Source organism: Hypanus sabinus, chromosome 8 (genome assembly GCF_030144855.1).
Source record: "Hypanus sabinus isolate sHypSab1 chromosome 8, sHypSab1.hap1, whole genome shotgun sequence".
Classification (NCBI taxonomy): Eukaryota; Metazoa; Chordata; class Chondrichthyes; order Myliobatiformes; family Dasyatidae; genus Hypanus; species Hypanus sabinus.
The window spans coordinates 167,081,755-167,100,384 of record NC_082713.1 but is presented as its reverse complement, the minus strand read 5'-3'; the positions used below and the strand labels follow the sequence as shown (position 1 = coordinate 167,100,384).

Below are 18,630 nucleotides of genomic sequence, written 5' to 3'. Positions count from 1 at the left end.
GTATAGTTTATCATAAAGTTCATTTGTTTATTTTCCTATAAATGACTGCAAGAAAATTAATTCAAGGTAATATATGATAACATATATGCACTTTGATATTATTACTTTAACTTTCTGGAGCCTTGCCAGGATAGCTACAGCAGCAAAGCCTTTCAGGCCTTAAAGTACAAATACAATTGTGAACAAAGTACCAAGGATGAGTATAGATGCTGGAATTCAATTGAATGCTGTTTTCAGAGTTTGATTTTAAAAACTAGTTGAAAGTTTGATTGAAAAATTAGTTTCTAGCAAAAAGGTAATTGTCTTTTAGAAAACGTTCTCGAGAGAGGGATCACAGCAGATCAAGAGAGAAAAGCCGACGCCACAAAGAACGCTCACGGAGTCGTGATCGGCATGACGACTATTATCGTGAACGAAGTAGGGAACGAGAAAGGCATCGTGACCGTGAACGGGATAGAGACAGAGAGCGGGACAGAGATCGGGAGTATCGTCATCGTTAAAAAGGTGGGTTGGTTTGTTCATAACACAATTATGCAAAGTGATATCTACTTTTCTACTGTTCTGAAAACAGATTTGTGAATTCTGTGGTGTTCAAATAGAATGCTGTGTAATGTCATGCACAAGTGGTTTAGCACTATGAATTCCGGTAAGTATTTCTGAAGTCTTAATTTCTGATAATGAAATTACACCTTCACAGGTCAGCACGTTATTTCTTCAAAGATAAGTCTTTTATGCACTGATTCATACTTTCAATTCCTGCTGTTACTTAATTTAGTCTGAAGTTTGTTGTATATTGTAACCAGTTTTTTCAGAATATACAGAAAATTACATGGCTGATTGTAATGGTGGCATAATGCATTGATTCAAGTAATGTTTTGTATTTTTGCATATTTTATGCTTATCTATTTTGGCCCCAGTGCCATTTCCAACATGTAAAAAGGTGTTTTCTGCATAAACTGCTACAGATAGGGCTAATACTACCAGCATCAATGCAGCATAGCTTACTTTCACTGGCCCCAGTCCTAGTGAGCATCAATTGCAATCAGAAAATAGTATCTCCTCGGATTTCTATGTAAAAAGCTGTGCTAGATTGCTTCTCCACCAACTTCATAACTGGGGAATTAACCAATTGTTGTGGTCCTACCTTAATTGTGATATAGCTGATACAGCAATATCAGGCCTCTTCTGCTGTTAGACAGATCATATGATGCACTCCTGTTCTGAGGAGTCTGGCGTTCATATCAGTTGCAGAAAGATCTCTAATTTCCTTGTTGGCCACTGCCCACCTTCCATCCCGAAGACACTGCAGAACAAATCCATTAACTTTCTGGAGGGGTGGGTATTTGATCTTTAAATGATGCCTTTGTCCTGTCAAACTATTAATAGTTATATCTAAGAGCATTCTAGCAAATTCCATGTGGCACAAGGTCATGCATAAGAAAGGAGAAAATTTCTGATGGATTTTGGATTTTTTGAACTAAATTGTCTTGTGCTAAGAGTATTGGCTGGCTGATACACATAGCTTTAAAGTGTTTTGTGATCTTTCTGATTCACTGTTTACTGTTTAGTCAGCAGCATTCCAATTCTTATTCTCAAGTATCACGAATGGAAGGAGGTTGTAGAATGGGATAGAGTTTTATTCTACAGAAAATAAGTTGCATTTGGGAAATATGTTTTTGGGGCATAGAACTGTATTGGGAACTTAGCTTAATTATTTAAAATTTAAAGCTTAATTTTGCACCACTTAAAACTGTTTCCTAATCCCATCAGTAGAAAATATTGCATATAGTATCTTTTAAAGATGTTTTGCAAATCCAGCCAGAAGTGTTTCTTAATTAGTTTTTTAAATCTTGTTGGAACTGATAAAGAGATTATGCAATAAAATATTCTTGATATGGAGAATTCACTAAAGAAGAATTTGTCTTGCACTTTTTAACAGACAGCACTACATATAGAGGTGGTGTAACTTTATGAATGGTCTACAAGTTAGTGGGGTAGAGTTGATCAGTCTCTCCCCCACCCCCCTCCCCGTTTCAAATGCTGAGTGAGGTAGTATTAATCAAACCATAACCATTTTATATTCTGCTGTGATAACGTACCTGGCATAATCTTTAAGGTGGCATGGCACTTACTGGTGACAGATATTCCTTGTATGCATTGTTCATATGTGAATTATTGTTTACCCCCGTCCATATTTTGTAGGTGACTCGTGTTTATAGTTCTGAAGTTTCTTTATAGTATATTTAAAAATTTGTAAACCTTTTTCTCTTGTACTCTGTAGAGTGCAATTAATACTGTGAAACAAAAAAATAATTTGTTAGTTGCAATAAATAACGCAGGTAATTCATTTAAGTATTTCAGTTTACAAAATTTGTAGCATCTGGTTATTCACGTAAGTGCTGCGTGGAATATTAGCCACACTCAGTGGTACCATTTCATTTTGATGTAAGGTGTCTTTTAAAACAGTTTTGTTTAAGGGTTTTGTTGCAGGCTTTTTTGGGAGCTCGGTTCTGGATTTGATCGCTTCATCTTACTTGGCTTGGTTGCACGATATTTAAAGGTTCATTTTACGCCCACAGTGAAGGTTAAGTATAGATTATTGAATCAAAGGGAAATGAGAACAATGAAATCTGTATTTTTTTTCATACAGCCAAATTTGGCTGTAAACTTAATGCCCATTATCTCTCGATTCTGTATTCACCCTTTTCAGTCCTAACCCCTCAAGACATGTCTCCTTGACAGTAGACAAATCAGTTTATAGATAATTTTCAGATTTTCTGTAATATGCTTACAATTGTTTCAGTCAAATTGTGCACACTTGAAGCCTGGTTGACTGCCTGTTAGGGAACTATTTTCATGCGTGAACCTGCTACTCCTTCAAAGTTGCCACGCTTAAGAAAATGATACTGAACATAAATTATGCACCAAAGATGTTTTGCTGCTATAAAGTTAGAATTCCAGAAAACAAGCTTTTTACATAAGCAAGCTATCATTTCAGATTTTGTTTTTTTAATTATTGAAATCCGTGTTGTCATCTTAGCTGATCACTTGCATACTTTTCATTGTGGCATTTATCCTGTAAATTAACTGCAGAGCAAGTTGTAATGGGATTGTAGGACATGTTTAAGAATGGGATCAAAAAGTTGCTGTATTGCTTTTTGGAGATGATGAATTATGAAAGCAGCGTGAAGTATAAAATAAAATCAGTAGGAATGAAAAGCTGTATTTGCAAAAGTGGTTACATGAATACATAGGTTATTGTATGAAATTTAATATTAGTACATACAATACTGGTATTAAATCCTGTTTCAGTTTGACAAAAAAATTGCACCTTGCCAGAATTCTGGAGGACAGGATAGCTGTTGAAGTTAGAGGGTCTGTCATGTTATTTAGAAATACAAATGCTTTGAAAATCTAATTCAGAATGAATGAAATTATTCACTACTTTGCAATGTCTTTTAATATTCACTAAAGCAATTTATAGGTTTATAATGGTTGAATCTGTTGCTCTGTGCATTTTCCCCACAGTCTTCATAACTTTAATGTAAAATTTAGAAATATGGTTCCACCCTAACTTTTAACTGTTACTTGCTTCTAAGTTGAATCTTGCAAAGTTACCATTTTCTCTGTCTTACATTGCCTATCCTTCCTTTGTTTCCCTTTTTGGCCTTTCACTCAGTTACTGTTGTCCTATAATTGCTTACCCGTGTAGCTTGCAAGAATTAATTTCATCTTCATTGATCTAATTTTCAAATAAAATCTGGTTCCTTTGCTTTAGACAATCTGGTGCTTACATTCTTTTCAGCTATCTAGGGATTTAAATGTCTAAAGCTGTTTTAAGGAGACATCCTTATTTAATTTACTACTTTTTTTTTGCACCTTACACTATTCATGATGTGCTTGTATCAAATTCCATTTTTATTGAGGGAAATTTGTCTAGTTTGCTGGGAGGAGGGGTTATCAGTTTTGTAGTATGCCATTCTCACAAAGTTGCAGAAAATTTCTATTTCATCTTTAGTAACTATTTAGGGATCTCATGCTTTTAAAAAAAAATGTGATTAGATTATTAATGGTGGTTTTGAATGCAAAAAATCAAGCCAAGCACTGTGCATCAGAAACTATCCACACTGATTTGAAAACCGGAGATTTGTGCAAAATATTCCTATTGTTTAAAAAAGATGTGCATTCTGTAAACATTGTAAGATGCTGCTTTACTGTTACCTGTATAGTATCATTTAAAACTATCTTGTCAAATGGGTGTGGGGGGAAAAATTGCTTTGTAATATTTTGAATGTGGTCATTACAAGTTAAATTCATTAATTATCCCTCTTGTAATTTTAAAGTCTTAAAATTCAAATCCTTATGTTCTTGGCTTTCAGTTGGTTCCTAATTATATCTGTGAATTATGAATGTTTTGATAATCCTTGGAGTTTAGTTAATGGTTAAATTAGTTACCATTTCTGGTGGAATAGAAATTAATTGCATTGTTTTGTGATCATAGTTGGATTTTTGCTTCAAGCTTTTATTTTAATGACTTAATCAGTCGAGTTCTGTACTTGTCCCCAATCTTGTTTCACTAGAACATGGCCTAGAAAGAAGACAGTTGTTTGCCTATTGGTTGTATTATCTTCAACCAACAAATATATACTTGTTTCTTTAAAGAAAAGCTTCAAATGTTTTGCAAAAGCTTCAGAGATACTAATAGCCTAGAACACACAGTCTTAGTTGCTGACAATGATTGAATTAATGTACGTATTTGAAGATTTTTATAATTTTGGTGTGTCTTCAAAGGTGTGACATGGCAAAGAGATTGCATTGTAAAAGCTGGACAGCTGATTATTTCCATTGTTGATATCAAGAGTTTATTTTTGAGGGTTTTAAAAATTTTGATTAGCACTTATGCAATCATCATGAGTCCTTATTTCCAATTTTAAGATCCCAGGTTGTGGATTTGCCATATTTCCAAGTTTTGAATTTAATAAAAATTATTGGAAGTAGTTTGATATGTTAGCTTATTCATTTAATGGAAGTTTACTTTCAACACATTGCACCACAGCCATCTCCCACCGGTTGATTGTTCCAGCATGGATTAAAAAATGTGGTGAAAACAAATGAGAATTTATGACATTTAATGCTTGCCTTAGCACACACTAAAGCCCTTCTACCATTGCATAGAATTCCTTCAGATCTGTTGGCTATCATTAGCTATTTCTCAAGCCATTTGTGAATTAGCTGTTGATTTCATTCAAAGTTAGCATAAATAGACAAAAGTAAACCTAAAAGAGATAAGATGCTTTTAAGTATTGTACAAATTATCAGTGGATTGATTTATTTGTCTTTACCCATAAGTTTTCAGTGTTACAGTGTATGCCTACTCATTTGACTGGCTGCTTTAGGTTAGTCACTAGAGATGGGTTATACAGTTACCAGCTGGATTTTATGTATGCCTGAAACAAAGGAATGCGATTATTAGATAGCAAGAAGAAACTTGAATATTACAAAGATAGTTTTGAAAATCTAAGCCTTGTGCACCATCTCAAACATCAATCTTAAATCCCACTTTACAGTATTTGATGTCGTTGATGTTTTTAAAGCAGTTAACAACTGAAAATGCCAATTGAAACAGCAAGAGTTAAAACTTGGAGATTTAGTTGGGTGCTGCATACTAAGATTTTATAGCTTTAGAGAAAAATCTTTTTATCATGCCACTGGTATTCTGTATAACATTATCTCCAAGAAGTTGATTTTTCAAACCTTGTTGTTTTACTATTTGGTAGTCGAGGTAATTTCATAAACATCTATGGCAAAATTTGTTCCATTTCTGCTCTCATCAAATGCAGCCTTACAAAGGCAGACCAGTAGTTCTGGCACATCTTTACCAAAAATAAAATTTGCAGAAAGTCAGTTTCAAGCTAATTGTAGAAATGTTATCAAACACTTTCTATGGACTCTTGTCTTTAGTTAAAGTACAGTATAAAATCTGTGTTTCATAATCTTCAGCTTCTCCCCTCAAAAATAAGAGGTGTGGGCAGTTTATTAAATGTGACTTGAAACATTAAGCATTTGCAATCTGTGTAAATTATATTTTGCCCACTGTTATTGTAATTGTACACATTGGATGAGTTGCTTATAGAAAATGTTTCACTTAATTAAGCAAGCTGAGGATATTATTTCATGGCTGCAGAATTGATAGCTCCATTTTAAAACAGCATTTCATAATGGTCTAATCTAATGGATTTATAAACTTGCTCACTGCCAATACTTTCCTGAATCTACATTGCTTAAAAACATTGTTTTAGCCTTGGGCATCAAATCTTCAATCATTGCCTCCAGGCTATCTTTTTGTCCTTAAAATATCTCATTGTTGTCAAAGGCTTATGAGCTGCTTTAGATGTGTGATCAGAGGTACTTTAAAAGTCATGGATTTGAATGTTTTTTTTAGAAAAAAGATCAAGTACTGAAAATTCATACTAAAAAATGGAGGGGCAGAGTAAATTAAAAAGCACTAATTCAAAAGATTATAACCCAAACCCATATAGTAGTTAATGCTGATCTAAATTGATGTAAAACACATCTGTGAATCGACTAGCCAGATGCACTAGCATCTGAGTTGCTCGCTACAGTTTTGTAATGCATGAGCACAGAAGTAGGATGCAAGCTAACTTCTGTACTGTAATGAGACTATAGTTCTCTATTGGACCACTTACGAGACTAGATGTAGATACTGGAATCTGGAACAAAAACAATGCTGGAATAACTCGAGGATGAGCAGCATCTGTGGAGATAAAAGTTAAAAGCTGTTTTGAATGGTATTTGTGCATTAGGACTGCCATGAGGCAGGTTCTTTACCTGAAACAGTGACTTGTACGTTTTCTCTCTGCAGATGTTGTCCTCTTTTTTCAATAACTGAAGATTCTGTCCTATTGTTTTGGTAGAGTTTATTTACAAGTTACATGTGGTTGCATTTTTATTATGAATACATTTTCCATGTAAAGCATTCTTGTAGTTCATCTAAGTTGGGAAGCCAATCATATCAAAGTAACTTCCACAAGCCTAAATAACATAAATAAAAATGATGCTGGTTTCCCTGGCTTACTTCCATTAGATCATACACTTAAAGTTGTCATTTACATTCTTTTTAAACTTAATTTATTGCCTTGAATGTATATTTGTGAAATGTTTGCTGATATATGAACATACTGAAAATGCTGTGGATGAGCAGGCATTCAAACCTCCTAAAACCTGCTGTCAGTCAGATTTCCTAATCTACTTTATCCTCTTTTTCCCTGTCCCTTGTTTCCCCTGCTGATTTTTAAAAAATATTTCATATATATATATGTACGTACGTACACACACACACACACACACACACACTCTCACCACCCTCCACACACACACCCCCCCCCCCCCCCCCCCCCGCCTACTGCCTACCCCTAAATATTATTGAGGAATATTCCTGGGGCACGAAAAGCTCCAAGGCTTACAGAACCAAGATGTTCACCCTTTCATAAGTGTTCTTTCCCACAACAGGAAAATCCCTCTATTTAATGTTTTGGCTTAATATTACAGGATTATAATTGTCTTCGAGATTTGTATTTTATACCAGTTTTCTCTGAATGCACTGTAAGCTGGCTGGTGGCGTAGTGGCTTTCACGCTGGAGTTCAGGTCAAGAGGTCCCAAGTTCAAATCCAGCCGACTCGATACCTGTGCTCCGCAAGGTTTCAGATGCCCAAGACACATACTATATGATGAGCAATCACCAAAAAGATCAGTGTAAAAGGTTTGTCATGATGGTGCCCCGATAACTCCACCAGGAGTGAAGGACGGACACCCCACCCCCCCCCGGAAAGGCCTCAGTTTCCCATTGAAACCTAATTTGCATTGTGTTTTATCAGCTGGACATCAGTATTTCCAGTTGTAGATCAAAAATATTGAAAATCAAAAGTTATTTTTGCAATAAATATAGGAAGCTTTACCCTATATGGAATCAGTTATAGGTCAAGTTACTTGCTTTTTTTTGTCACTGGGGTTAAGAAAGTCATTGAGAGCAGGTTTATTTTTCACATGGTTGATGACATTTGAAACAAAATAAAATAGAAACCAGGATGATTAGAAAGTCCTGATGAACTTTCTCACCCAGAAATGATGACTGTTTATTTCCCTCCATTGATGCTGACTGACCTGCTGAGTTTTTGCAGCATTTTGTGTGTTGCTCTGGATTTCCAGCATCTTTATGGTTAGAGTAAAGCATACAGGAGTCTTTTTCAGGTGCTTAACAAAAAATGAATTTGTTTTGTGTTATTTAATATTTTCGGTACAAAATCAAGCAAATGAACTGACAATATTCTGTTTTGGGCAGGCCTGCTTCAATGCACCCTCAATTCAATGCATTGAGGGGACACTTTAAAAGCCCTTTCAATCCAAGTACTGACAACTTCATGTTTTAGTTTAGGATTAGCCATTTATGTTTATCTTGGATGAGATATTTATGCAGTTAATTAATATTTACACCATTCATGCTGCAATACCAAGTTTATACTCATTAATATTTTGAAGTAATTGCGATTTCATCAGTGCAAAATATTGTCAAATTCAAAGAATATAGCTTTACTTGGTTTCTCTTAAGCAGTGCTTTGATTTAAATTTACCATTATGTTAAAATTCTGCAGTATAACAATGTCTTTCAAAATTAATCCATGCTGGTGCAATTTAAACAAACATTGAGGGATGGTGGGACAGTAATTGAGGTTGAATGCAATGTGTGAGATGAAGGATTATAAAGCAGCCTAAGGGAAATAGTGTCTCATGGAGATTACCTAAGTGTTAAATTTTTATAGTGTGCCTCAAGTGAAGACTGAAAACCTACTGTTGGTGGATATGGCATTGCAGCGTTTCTTGATTCTTGCAAATCTGTTGGTTTTTTTTAAAGTAATCTTTGTATGGCCTTGAATGTTTAATATCCTGTATCAGTTTAATGTTTTAATGCTTATTTAAACTAAGACAGCTTGATATATATCATTTAAAAATGCTGCTTAAGGCTGGACAAGCTTTAAAAATAAAAAGACGTGCTCTGACATATTTGATGTAAAGTTTCTGGGCAATTTGAGTCAAAACATGGTGCATGATGAGCTATTTTTGCATAATGGGTGCTTTTAGCAGTTATTTTTCAAGTTTAGTTCTACTGTGTATCTTTATATATCCTATTGAATGAAATTCAAAGTGGAACAATTACTTTTTTTGACTAAGGATGCTGACAGTGGTTGTAAGTAGTTTTTGGGAAGACAGTGAATTATAGTCCATGGTGAAAAACGGTTGTCAAACAAATTATTTTTTAACTTTTAAGATAAATCATTTAAATGAAACTTAATTAAAATGTTAAGTTTTAGCTTGGAGTAATCAATGTCTGGCTATTATATGCAAATTTGATCCTTTATGAATTTAAGTACATTGACTTTGCCACAGACATTTATCAGTTTGTCCTGAAATTTTTCTGTTAGGAAGGTACTTTTTTTTGAAGTAAACAAGCCCACTTGTGACCTTTGACCTGAGGCAGAATTATCCTATGGTGTTTTCTCCTTGTGGCTGCTGTTGGATATCTTCTGATGTCCTTATCCACTAAGTGTCTCTTATTCTTGAAAACAAACAGTTTACCATTAAGAGAGAGGGTTATATAACCAGCAGAATATCTTAATGCATTATTTTAATCAAATCTATCTTTTGCAACAGGAAAATGTGGCTGTTGCCTCACTAACAATCTTGAAATAAATGCACTTAAAATTTGGGTAGATGCATTTGGTCTTAGTTGACAAGCAGATACTTATTTTATAGTTAATGGGTGAAAAGTCACACTCGGGCTCTGTTTTCATGTTTAAAATGTTTTTGAGTCTATAAAACTTTCTCATGTCATTTCTAATTGTGATTGAAAACTACCTCTGTTAAATTTTCTAATGTGTAATATAATATTGGTCTTGAAAATGCATATTGTCATCTTTTTGGGAACATGTGGGCAGAATCTGAAGAAGTTTCTAAGGATGCTGAAGAATTTCTTTAGTCTGCTGCATTCAAATTCTAATGAAATGAGCTGTTCGAGTTACCAATATTAATGCACATGTATGATTTACTGAGGTATATTTTGTATGATGTAAAATATGCACAGTCGTTGTCAGGGAAGAACAAAATCTACATCATGAATTTTGACACATTACAGCTGTCTGAAGAGAAACGTCTCCAGATTAAAGAAACAACAAAGCTCTTCACAGAAAAGACTGCCCTTTATCCATCTGTTGGAATTTCATGGTTGAACAGGAATTCTCAGGCTACGTGGTTAAATGGAGCAACAGTAACGAATAAAGCAAATCCACTGTAATGGTAACTGATTGCTCGATATTTTCTTTTATGTTGCTTGATTAACCATTTTATTTGGACACAACCTGTGTGACTTAAAAGTTACTAAAAGCTTTGGCAATTCTTCGTATTCTAAGCGTTAGACGTACATGACGTGTAAACAATTAAAAGTCGTTAGCTTTACTGTTTTTATAGTTCTTTCATCTTGTTTCCAAAATTGTTACAAAAATGTTAAGTGTTCAAATAATGACTGTAAGCAGCTCAGTTTCAGTTCATCAAAGTAGATGTACTATTAGTGTTGTAATAAACTGTTAAATGGAGCCTATGGTTGTGTAAATTATGCAAGTTCTCATTGTTTCTTGATGTTGAATCATTTTGGCTGTATGTTGTGATATATTGACTTGATAAATTCCAACATGTATAATTTTCCCATACATCTGGACCTTTAATTAATCTCCCATTATAGTTTTAATATAGAAACATCTTAATGTTCATAAAATCCAGATGTGGTTAATTTGGGATATTTTTAACAGGCGTTCACTTCATGTTGGACATAAAATTCTCAGCAATATAAATATGTGACAAACACTACTTTTTGAAGAAGAATTTTTTTTGTTTTGTATACCAAAACATAGTATTTTGAACTTGAAATTTTAATTTTAGTGAAAGGACTTGTCCTGTATTATGTTTTTATATGCCTCTGTTACCTCGTTTGAGGAGAGGAATGGTTGTATTTTAATGCAGACTTATTTATTTGGGACTACCAAATACTAAGATTTTTACCTAATTGAACACAGTAGTAGACAATCTGAATACAGTTAGTATATAGACCAGATTCTTTTTTTCTTGTAATTGAAATTGAAATCGCTGTACTTGTTTTCATTTTGTCTTAAGTTTGAATTTAAAAACCACCAAAATCTCTACACACTGCATTTTACATTTTTCTGTGAATGGGTTTCTCACTTTCAGTAGAAGATGCAGTAAATGTTTGGTATTTTTCTGTAGAACTAGTTTTCTGAAAATTAGCTGAAAAGGTATCCAAATGCATTTACTTGGTTTAAGGGCAGTATGTGTAGATTAACTTTTGATGGTTTTAATGTTCCTGTACATATTCAGAACAAAGTGAGGATAACAGCTTTGTCTGTATATTAGCACTATTTTTGCACTGAAAATTCATAAATGTCAAATGTGTGAAAGGCAAGTATTTGGCGAAATACAAAAATGTTTGAGCTGTTTTGAAGAAAGATTTGGGGCTGAGGTGTGATCAGTCAAAGTACTTGTCAGTTGAAAGATGGTACATCAAGAGTTTCGAAAGTGATGCAATAAAAACACAATTTAATGGGTGACAACTAGTTCCAACAGTTAATGGTATTAGACTTTCCACTTGAGGCCCCTTTTAAGTTATGGTATTCAATGAAATTTGGGACGGCTCAATTTTTTTGAGAATTTCTTCATTTCCCCGAGGGAATAATTCTTAGATTGTGTTCTTAGATTTCAGTTCAAAATGAAATATGAACTTGGATGTATTCTCTGCCTTCCTTGGGCCAATAATAGACAGTATTGATAACTTCTGTGGAAGAGCTTGTTCCCCTTGCTCAGCTCCAACAGATAAATTTACAAGGCAGAAGTAGGACCTTTAAATTTGTTTCTTCACTGTCTGACAGTGTTTGGAAGATATGTAGCTGAAGATTTATTCTCACTTTAACCCTAACTTTTCAGCATTCAATCTTTTAAAATTCTTCCCTGTAGTAAAGAGTTTTGTAAGTTAAGTACAGTTCCACAAATAAGGTTTCCTTTCCCAATGCAACACCCTAGGGTGTGTTCCTTTTCTGGTTAAGGTGACTTCATTTTGGGTAGGATGGGTGGTAAAGCATGGTATTTAATGGCGGTGCTGCAAGAGGTGTGATGAAATGGAAGTAGGAGTTGACATTCATTATTTAACAAGTGTTCATTGTCTTGTATAATTACACTGTGCAAATTTTTAATATAGAAGTCAGTGTCTACCATATTTTGTATTCAAAGAAAGATGGTAACTTTTGTTTAATTGCGATGCATTTGATCTGAACTAGAATTCAACAAAAGTATGTTAATAGTTGCAAAAGTAGATCATGTGCATCATGAAATAGCTTTATTAAGAAACGTGATATGTTTTTTTTGGTGGGATGTTGTAAAAAGTTTTTTTTGAGAGGAAGAAGTAAGGGAGCTATATGAATGTTAACCTTTCTAACACAACAAGCTGTTACCAGGAAACCAGGCTGCAAAAATAAGATTTTCAACTCTACAGGTATGACATTTACAATTAATATTTGTGATTTACCAAAAATTATCCTTAAAGCACGTGTCAAAAAGTAAGGCTCAGGTAAGTAAAATAATTTTCTAAAAAAAATTAAATATGGATATTTTACTTATCTGCTTCTAATCATTGACAAAGCACTTCTGTTAAATTTTTAATGCAGTTTTATAATAAAGGGCTTTTTATATAAAATTGTGTTTTTATTTAAATGGTGTTTGAATAATTTACAAATATGTTCAAATGTTGACATCTAATTTTAAATGAATATTTCTTTGCAATGTTTTGCACCATATAAACGCAATAGTTTTTATTTAGAGTTATCAGAAGTATATTTCTGGTGTCTAATCTAAATCTGAAATATTTCTCTTACATAATTGGGCTTTCACCAAGATAATACTCACTGGGAGTTTGGTTTTCTCAGTGTCATATCAGAGTAAATTACATGCATTTGAACTCGATGAACTGAGTGCATTAATAGTTCACCTTTCCTGAATATAGGCAAAACCTAAGTAGTTTAGCAGTGAAATTTTCTAGAGCTGTTCTTTTAATGATGGGGCTACAATAGTACAATTCTGAATAGGAAGCACTATGGCTAATGTAGGTATCATTAATTCCTCAGATATCCTTCTATTATGAACTTGTGAACTTTGAGTTTGTTGATTACCTGACCTTGAAGAATAGCAAAACAAAGGTTCTGCAGACTTCAGCTTGTCCTGGGGGCTTTTTTTTGAGTTGGATGTGTTGGTGGCTGCTACTTTTGGCAAATTAATGGATAACTCAAGTTTTACTAAAAGAAAAATACAATAAAGAAAAACTATCAAGTAGTACTTTGTTGCTTCAGTCAAACTATACCTTTTAACCATAATGAATTGTTAGGTTAAATATAATCAGTGTCAATGAGAAAAATAGCTGAATGAACCTCCTGTTATCTTTTGGGTATAGATTTTTGGTGATACATTGAAGAATTCTGCCTATTCTCATTCCAGAGAAGAGAAATCCACTATAATTTGTCATTTTAACAAGTTTTAGAATCTGGCATTTTCTGCTTTAATGCCCTTTTTTTGGGGTGGGGGAGTAACCCTATTTAAAATTCCTTGAATATAGGCAGTTTTAATTTCATACATCATTAAATCTTGCAACCCAATATTATGCAGTTGTCATACAAGGCATTTTGTATGTGTTTAACAGAGCTTAGCCTTGACCATTATTTTAATAGATCAGCTTTGAAGTTCAGCAAGGGCGTTTTTTTTTACTGTTTATTCATTTCAATAGAAATGCCTGCAGTGACAACACAAAATGCTGGAGAGACTTGGGTCAGGCAGCATTTATTGAAATGAATAAACAGTCAACCCTTCATCAGGTTTGGCAGTCATTTGCTTTTGGAGTAAAAATTGCTACTACAGATACATCTTCCAAATTCCAGATACATCTGAACTAATTATGAACACTTTAAAATGTGTTTATAATTGTAATACATCACTACAGCAACAAATCTAAAGGTAACTCAACCAATATTAATTCATGCCCAAATTCAGAAAATTATGTGGAATGTGTAACATTTATTTGGTAATTGCAAACTTGTCAGGATATTTGTTGAAGTGAGGCATGATGTAATTTTTCACAAATAGTGATGTCATGATTAGCCATCATGGCTAATTATTAATTAGTATATGGATGGCCGCAAATTTACTTAACTAGTAAGAGCTCTAGAAGATTATAAGGTGGCTAGGAAGGAGCTTAAGAATGGAAATAGGAGAGATGGGGTGCCATGAGAAGGCCTTGATGAGCAGGATTAAGGAAAACCCCCAAGGCACTTTACAAGTATGTGAAGAGCAAGAGGATGAACTGTGTGAAAATAGGACCAATCAGGTGTGATAGTGGAAACCTGTGCATGGAGTTGGAAGTGGTGGAGGTACTTAATGAATACTGAAGTATTCACCAGGGGAAAAGACCTTGGCAATTGTGGGGATGACCTGCAGTGGACTGAAACGCTTGGGTATAAAGACATTAAGAAAGAGGATATGCTGGAGCTTTTGAAAAGCAGTAAGTTAGATAATTCTCTAGGAACGAAACCCTGGGCTATTGTGGAAAGCGAGAGAGGAGATTGCTGAGCCTGTTGGGTTAGTAAGTTTGCTGATGACAAAGGTTGGGGTGTTGTGGATTGTCTGGAGGGTTGTTAGAGGTTATAGCAAGACATTGATAGGATGCAGAACTGGACTGAGATGTGGCAGATGGTCTTCAACCCAGATAAATGTGAAGTGGTTCATATTGGTAGCTCAAATTTGAAGACAATATAAAATGGATGGTAGGACTCTTGGCAGTGTGGAGGATTTGAGGGATCTTGTGGTCTGTGTCCATGGGACACTGCAGGTTGACCATGTTATTAAGAAGGCATATGGTGCGTTGGCATTCATCAACCATGGGATTGAGTTCAAGAGCTGCGAGGTAATGTTACAGCCATATAAGACCTTTGTCAGAGCCCACTTGGAGAACTGTGTTCAGTTCTGGTCACCCCACTACAAGAAGGGTGTGGATACTATAGAGAGAGTGCTGAAGAAATTTACAAGGATGTTACCTGGATTGGGGAGCATGCCTTATGAGAATAGGTTGAGTGAACTCAGCCCTTTCTCCTTGGAGCAACGGAGGATGAGGGTGACATGATAGAGGAACATTGATTGTGTGGATAGCCGGAGGCTTTTTCCCAGGGTTGAAATGGCTAACACAAGGGGGCATAGTTCTAAGGTGCTTGGAACTAGGTACAGAGATGTCAGGGGTAAGTGTTCTTTTTACACAGACAGTGGTGAGTGAATGGAATGGGCTGCCGGTGACAGTGGTGGATAATAGGGTCTTTTAAGAACTTCTTAGATAGGTACATGGAGCTTAGAAAAATAGAGGGCTATGCTGTAGGGAAATTCTAGGTGGTTTCCAGAACAGGTTATGTGGTCAGCATAACGTGCTGTAGACTTCTATGTTCTATGAGACACCTGTCAGAATTAAGATTGTGTATTTGCCTCTGCCTTGAATAACCTCTCCAGGATCTTTCAATCCATTTGATAAGTGTTTTTTCAATTGGTTGAAAGTGTACCACCTTGCGTAAAACCTTTAGAATTCATGGCCCAATGGATGTTTGTCAATGCACTTACCAGCATGAATCATGAGAAGGATATATTACGGAAAGTGTGTCTTAAGAAATCATTCTGAACCAATAACATTGGGTGCATCACTATCATAAAGTTGCAGACAATTCTGATTTTATCCATACTTGGTGAAAGTGCTCTCTACATTAGAATTATGCCAAATTTAACTTATAAACAATAGGTGCAGAAGTAGACCATTCGGCCCTTTGAGCCTGCACTGCCATTCTGAGATCATGGCTGATCATCTACTATCAATACCTGGTACCTGCCTTGTCCCCATATCCCTTGATTCCCCTATCCATAAGATACCTATCTAGCTCCTTCTTGAAAGCATCCAGAGAATTGGCCTCCACTGCTTTCCGAGGCAGTGCATTCCAGACCCCCACAACTCTCTGGGAGAAGAAGTTTTTCCTTAACTCTGTCCTAAATGACCTACCCCTTATTCTCAAACCATGTCCTCTGATACTGGACTCTCCCACTATCTGGAACATATTTCCTGCCTCTATCTTGTCCAATCCCTTAATAATCTTATATGTTGCAATCAGATCCCCTCTCAATCTCCATAATTCCGGCGTGTACAAGCCCAGTCTCTCTAACCTCTCTGCGTAAGACAGTCCGGACATCCCAGGAATTAGCCTTGTGAATCTACGCTGCACTTCCTCTACAGCCTGGATGTCCTTTCTTAACCCTGGAGACCAAAACTGTGCACAATACTTAAGGTGTGGTCTCACCAGGGCCCTGTACAAATGCAAAAGGATTTCTTTGCTCTTGTACTCAATTCCCTTTGTAATGAAGGCCAACATTCCATTAGCCTTCTTCACTACTTGCTGTACTTGCTCATTCACCTTCATTGACTGATGAAGAAGGACTCCTAGATCTCTTTGTATTTCTCCCTTACCTAACTCTACACCATTCAGATAATAATCTGCCTTCCTGTTCTTACTCCCAAAGAGGATAACCTCACACTTATTCACATTAAACGTTATCTGCCCACTCACCCAGCCTATCCAAGTCACCCTGAATTCTCCTAACATCCTCATCACATGTCACACTGCCACCCAGCTTAGTATCATCAGCAAACTTGCTGATGTTATTCTCAATGCCTTCATCTAAATCGTTGATGTTATTACATTAATACTTGAGTAATTTTGGCAACTGTTTAAGATCTATTGAAATTTTTTTTACTATCTTGCAAGAATAGTGATTATAGTAAAAATTAATTTGTACTAATAGTTTGTGAGGTTTCAATTATTTTAATCTTGTTTTGTAACTCAATTTATAGAATTCAACTATGGGTTCACTTTAAACACTGAAGAAAGTCAGTTTTTACACTAACTTTTGTGCAGTTGCAGGCAACTGGTACCATGCAGCTGTTTATGGAGAGTTACACACAATCTTCAAGAGTTGCTGCTGCTGCTGTAAGTATTGAAGTTTCAGTGGTTTTAATATAAGCTGCATTATTAAAAAGCAGAATGTGGAAAAATTAGTTTACATTTATTTAAGTTGAAGTGATACCCTGAATATAATGTTTGTCTCAACTCAATTAAAATAAAGCTTTCATGCAATGTCAAAGTTTTTTTGTATGTTTAAATTGGCACAATTCGCTATATGCACTGAAGAGTGCGCATGGAGTTGGTCATCCCAGTGAGTATAGAAGATGATAAAAATGCAATAGGAGCATGAAAATCAAAACTTCAGGTCACCCATTCACTGAGTTATGTCAACAACATTTAACGCACCAAACTATTTAAACATCAAATCACTTGGTATGCCCTTGTCCTTTGTCCCTGTGGCTGGTAATTCTTAGTCTGCAATGAACTTTGTCATTTTTTATCTGCTATTGAACCTGTTGCAGATACTTTTGTAATCATTTACTGTATGTTTTTGGTAAGAACTGGGCTAGTTCATTCTTCAAAATGTGCTTTCAAATTAATCCTTAGAGATGCTTTGCAACAATGTACACTAGTTTTTTTTAATTAAGTTTCTCTGTATCTAAAAGGAAAAAAAGCTATTTCTGAAAATCTGAAGTAAAATATTAAGTTGTTTCTCAAATCAGTGCCACTTCTCAACCCAGGTGATCCTCACTTTGAAGTTTGGATGTAAGAAAAGTACAAACAACTGCTTTCAGTTCTTATCCATAGGGGGATAAAACTTGCTTTGGGGGACTATTTATGAAAATGTTGCTGATGTAATCAGTTTTGTATACTGTAGTTACTAGATTGAATATGTTCTGTGAAAGATGCACTGAACTTTTGTGAAGACACTGTACTACAGATGTTTACTATTTGGAGTTTTGAACTTTAAAACATTCCACATTTTTAAAAGTTCAGTATTCTCGAGCAGCAGCATGGACTCCTAAATGCAGCAACTGTCAGCGTAATTATCAAGAGTAGTCAGCCTATTGGACAGAAACTCATTTAAACTTCACCTATCTGATGATAATTTTGCTCCCCAGTGCTTAACAGAATTATTAAAAATCAAGAATTATTGCTAGATGAGATTTTGTGAACTTTAAGTCTGTATATTCTATCCACATTTTCTTTTTCAGGTGCATTTACAGGAGTGTAGCTTTTTATAAAAATATATATATATAATTAAACAAAATAAACTCTTCCTTGTTGATGTTCAGTTTTTTTTTAAAGACATTTTCTATATGAAACCTCTTGGATTTAAATATTCAATAACATACGACAGGCCATTTTGTGCACCTTCACTCACGTACATTAACAATACAGTTGTAAGTGGAGCTAAAGATTATATATATTTTCTGAAATTAAAAATGGAAGGGCCTTCTCTTTCCATTTAACATGATTGTAATGAAAAAAACGAACTGTAGTGATTTTTTTTTTAGTATT

At 34.9% G+C, this 18,630-nt stretch overlaps 1 protein-coding gene across 1 annotated transcript in view; it reads left to right on the top strand.

Annotated features, from left to right (window-relative positions):
- The window catches only part of cpsf6 (cleavage and polyadenylation specific factor 6), a 43,458-nt gene extending 25,055 nt beyond the window's left edge, over positions 1-18,403 (top strand). Inside the window, exons 9-10 of the mRNA XM_059978465.1 lie at positions 311-504; positions 10,209-18,403. Coding sequence (XP_059834448.1) covers positions 311-500 — 190 coding nt within the window. The 3' untranslated portion in view covers positions 501-504; positions 10,209-18,403. The remainder of the gene's footprint in view (positions 1-310; positions 505-10,208) is intronic.
- The last annotated feature ends 227 nt before the right edge of the window (positions 18,404-18,630 follow it).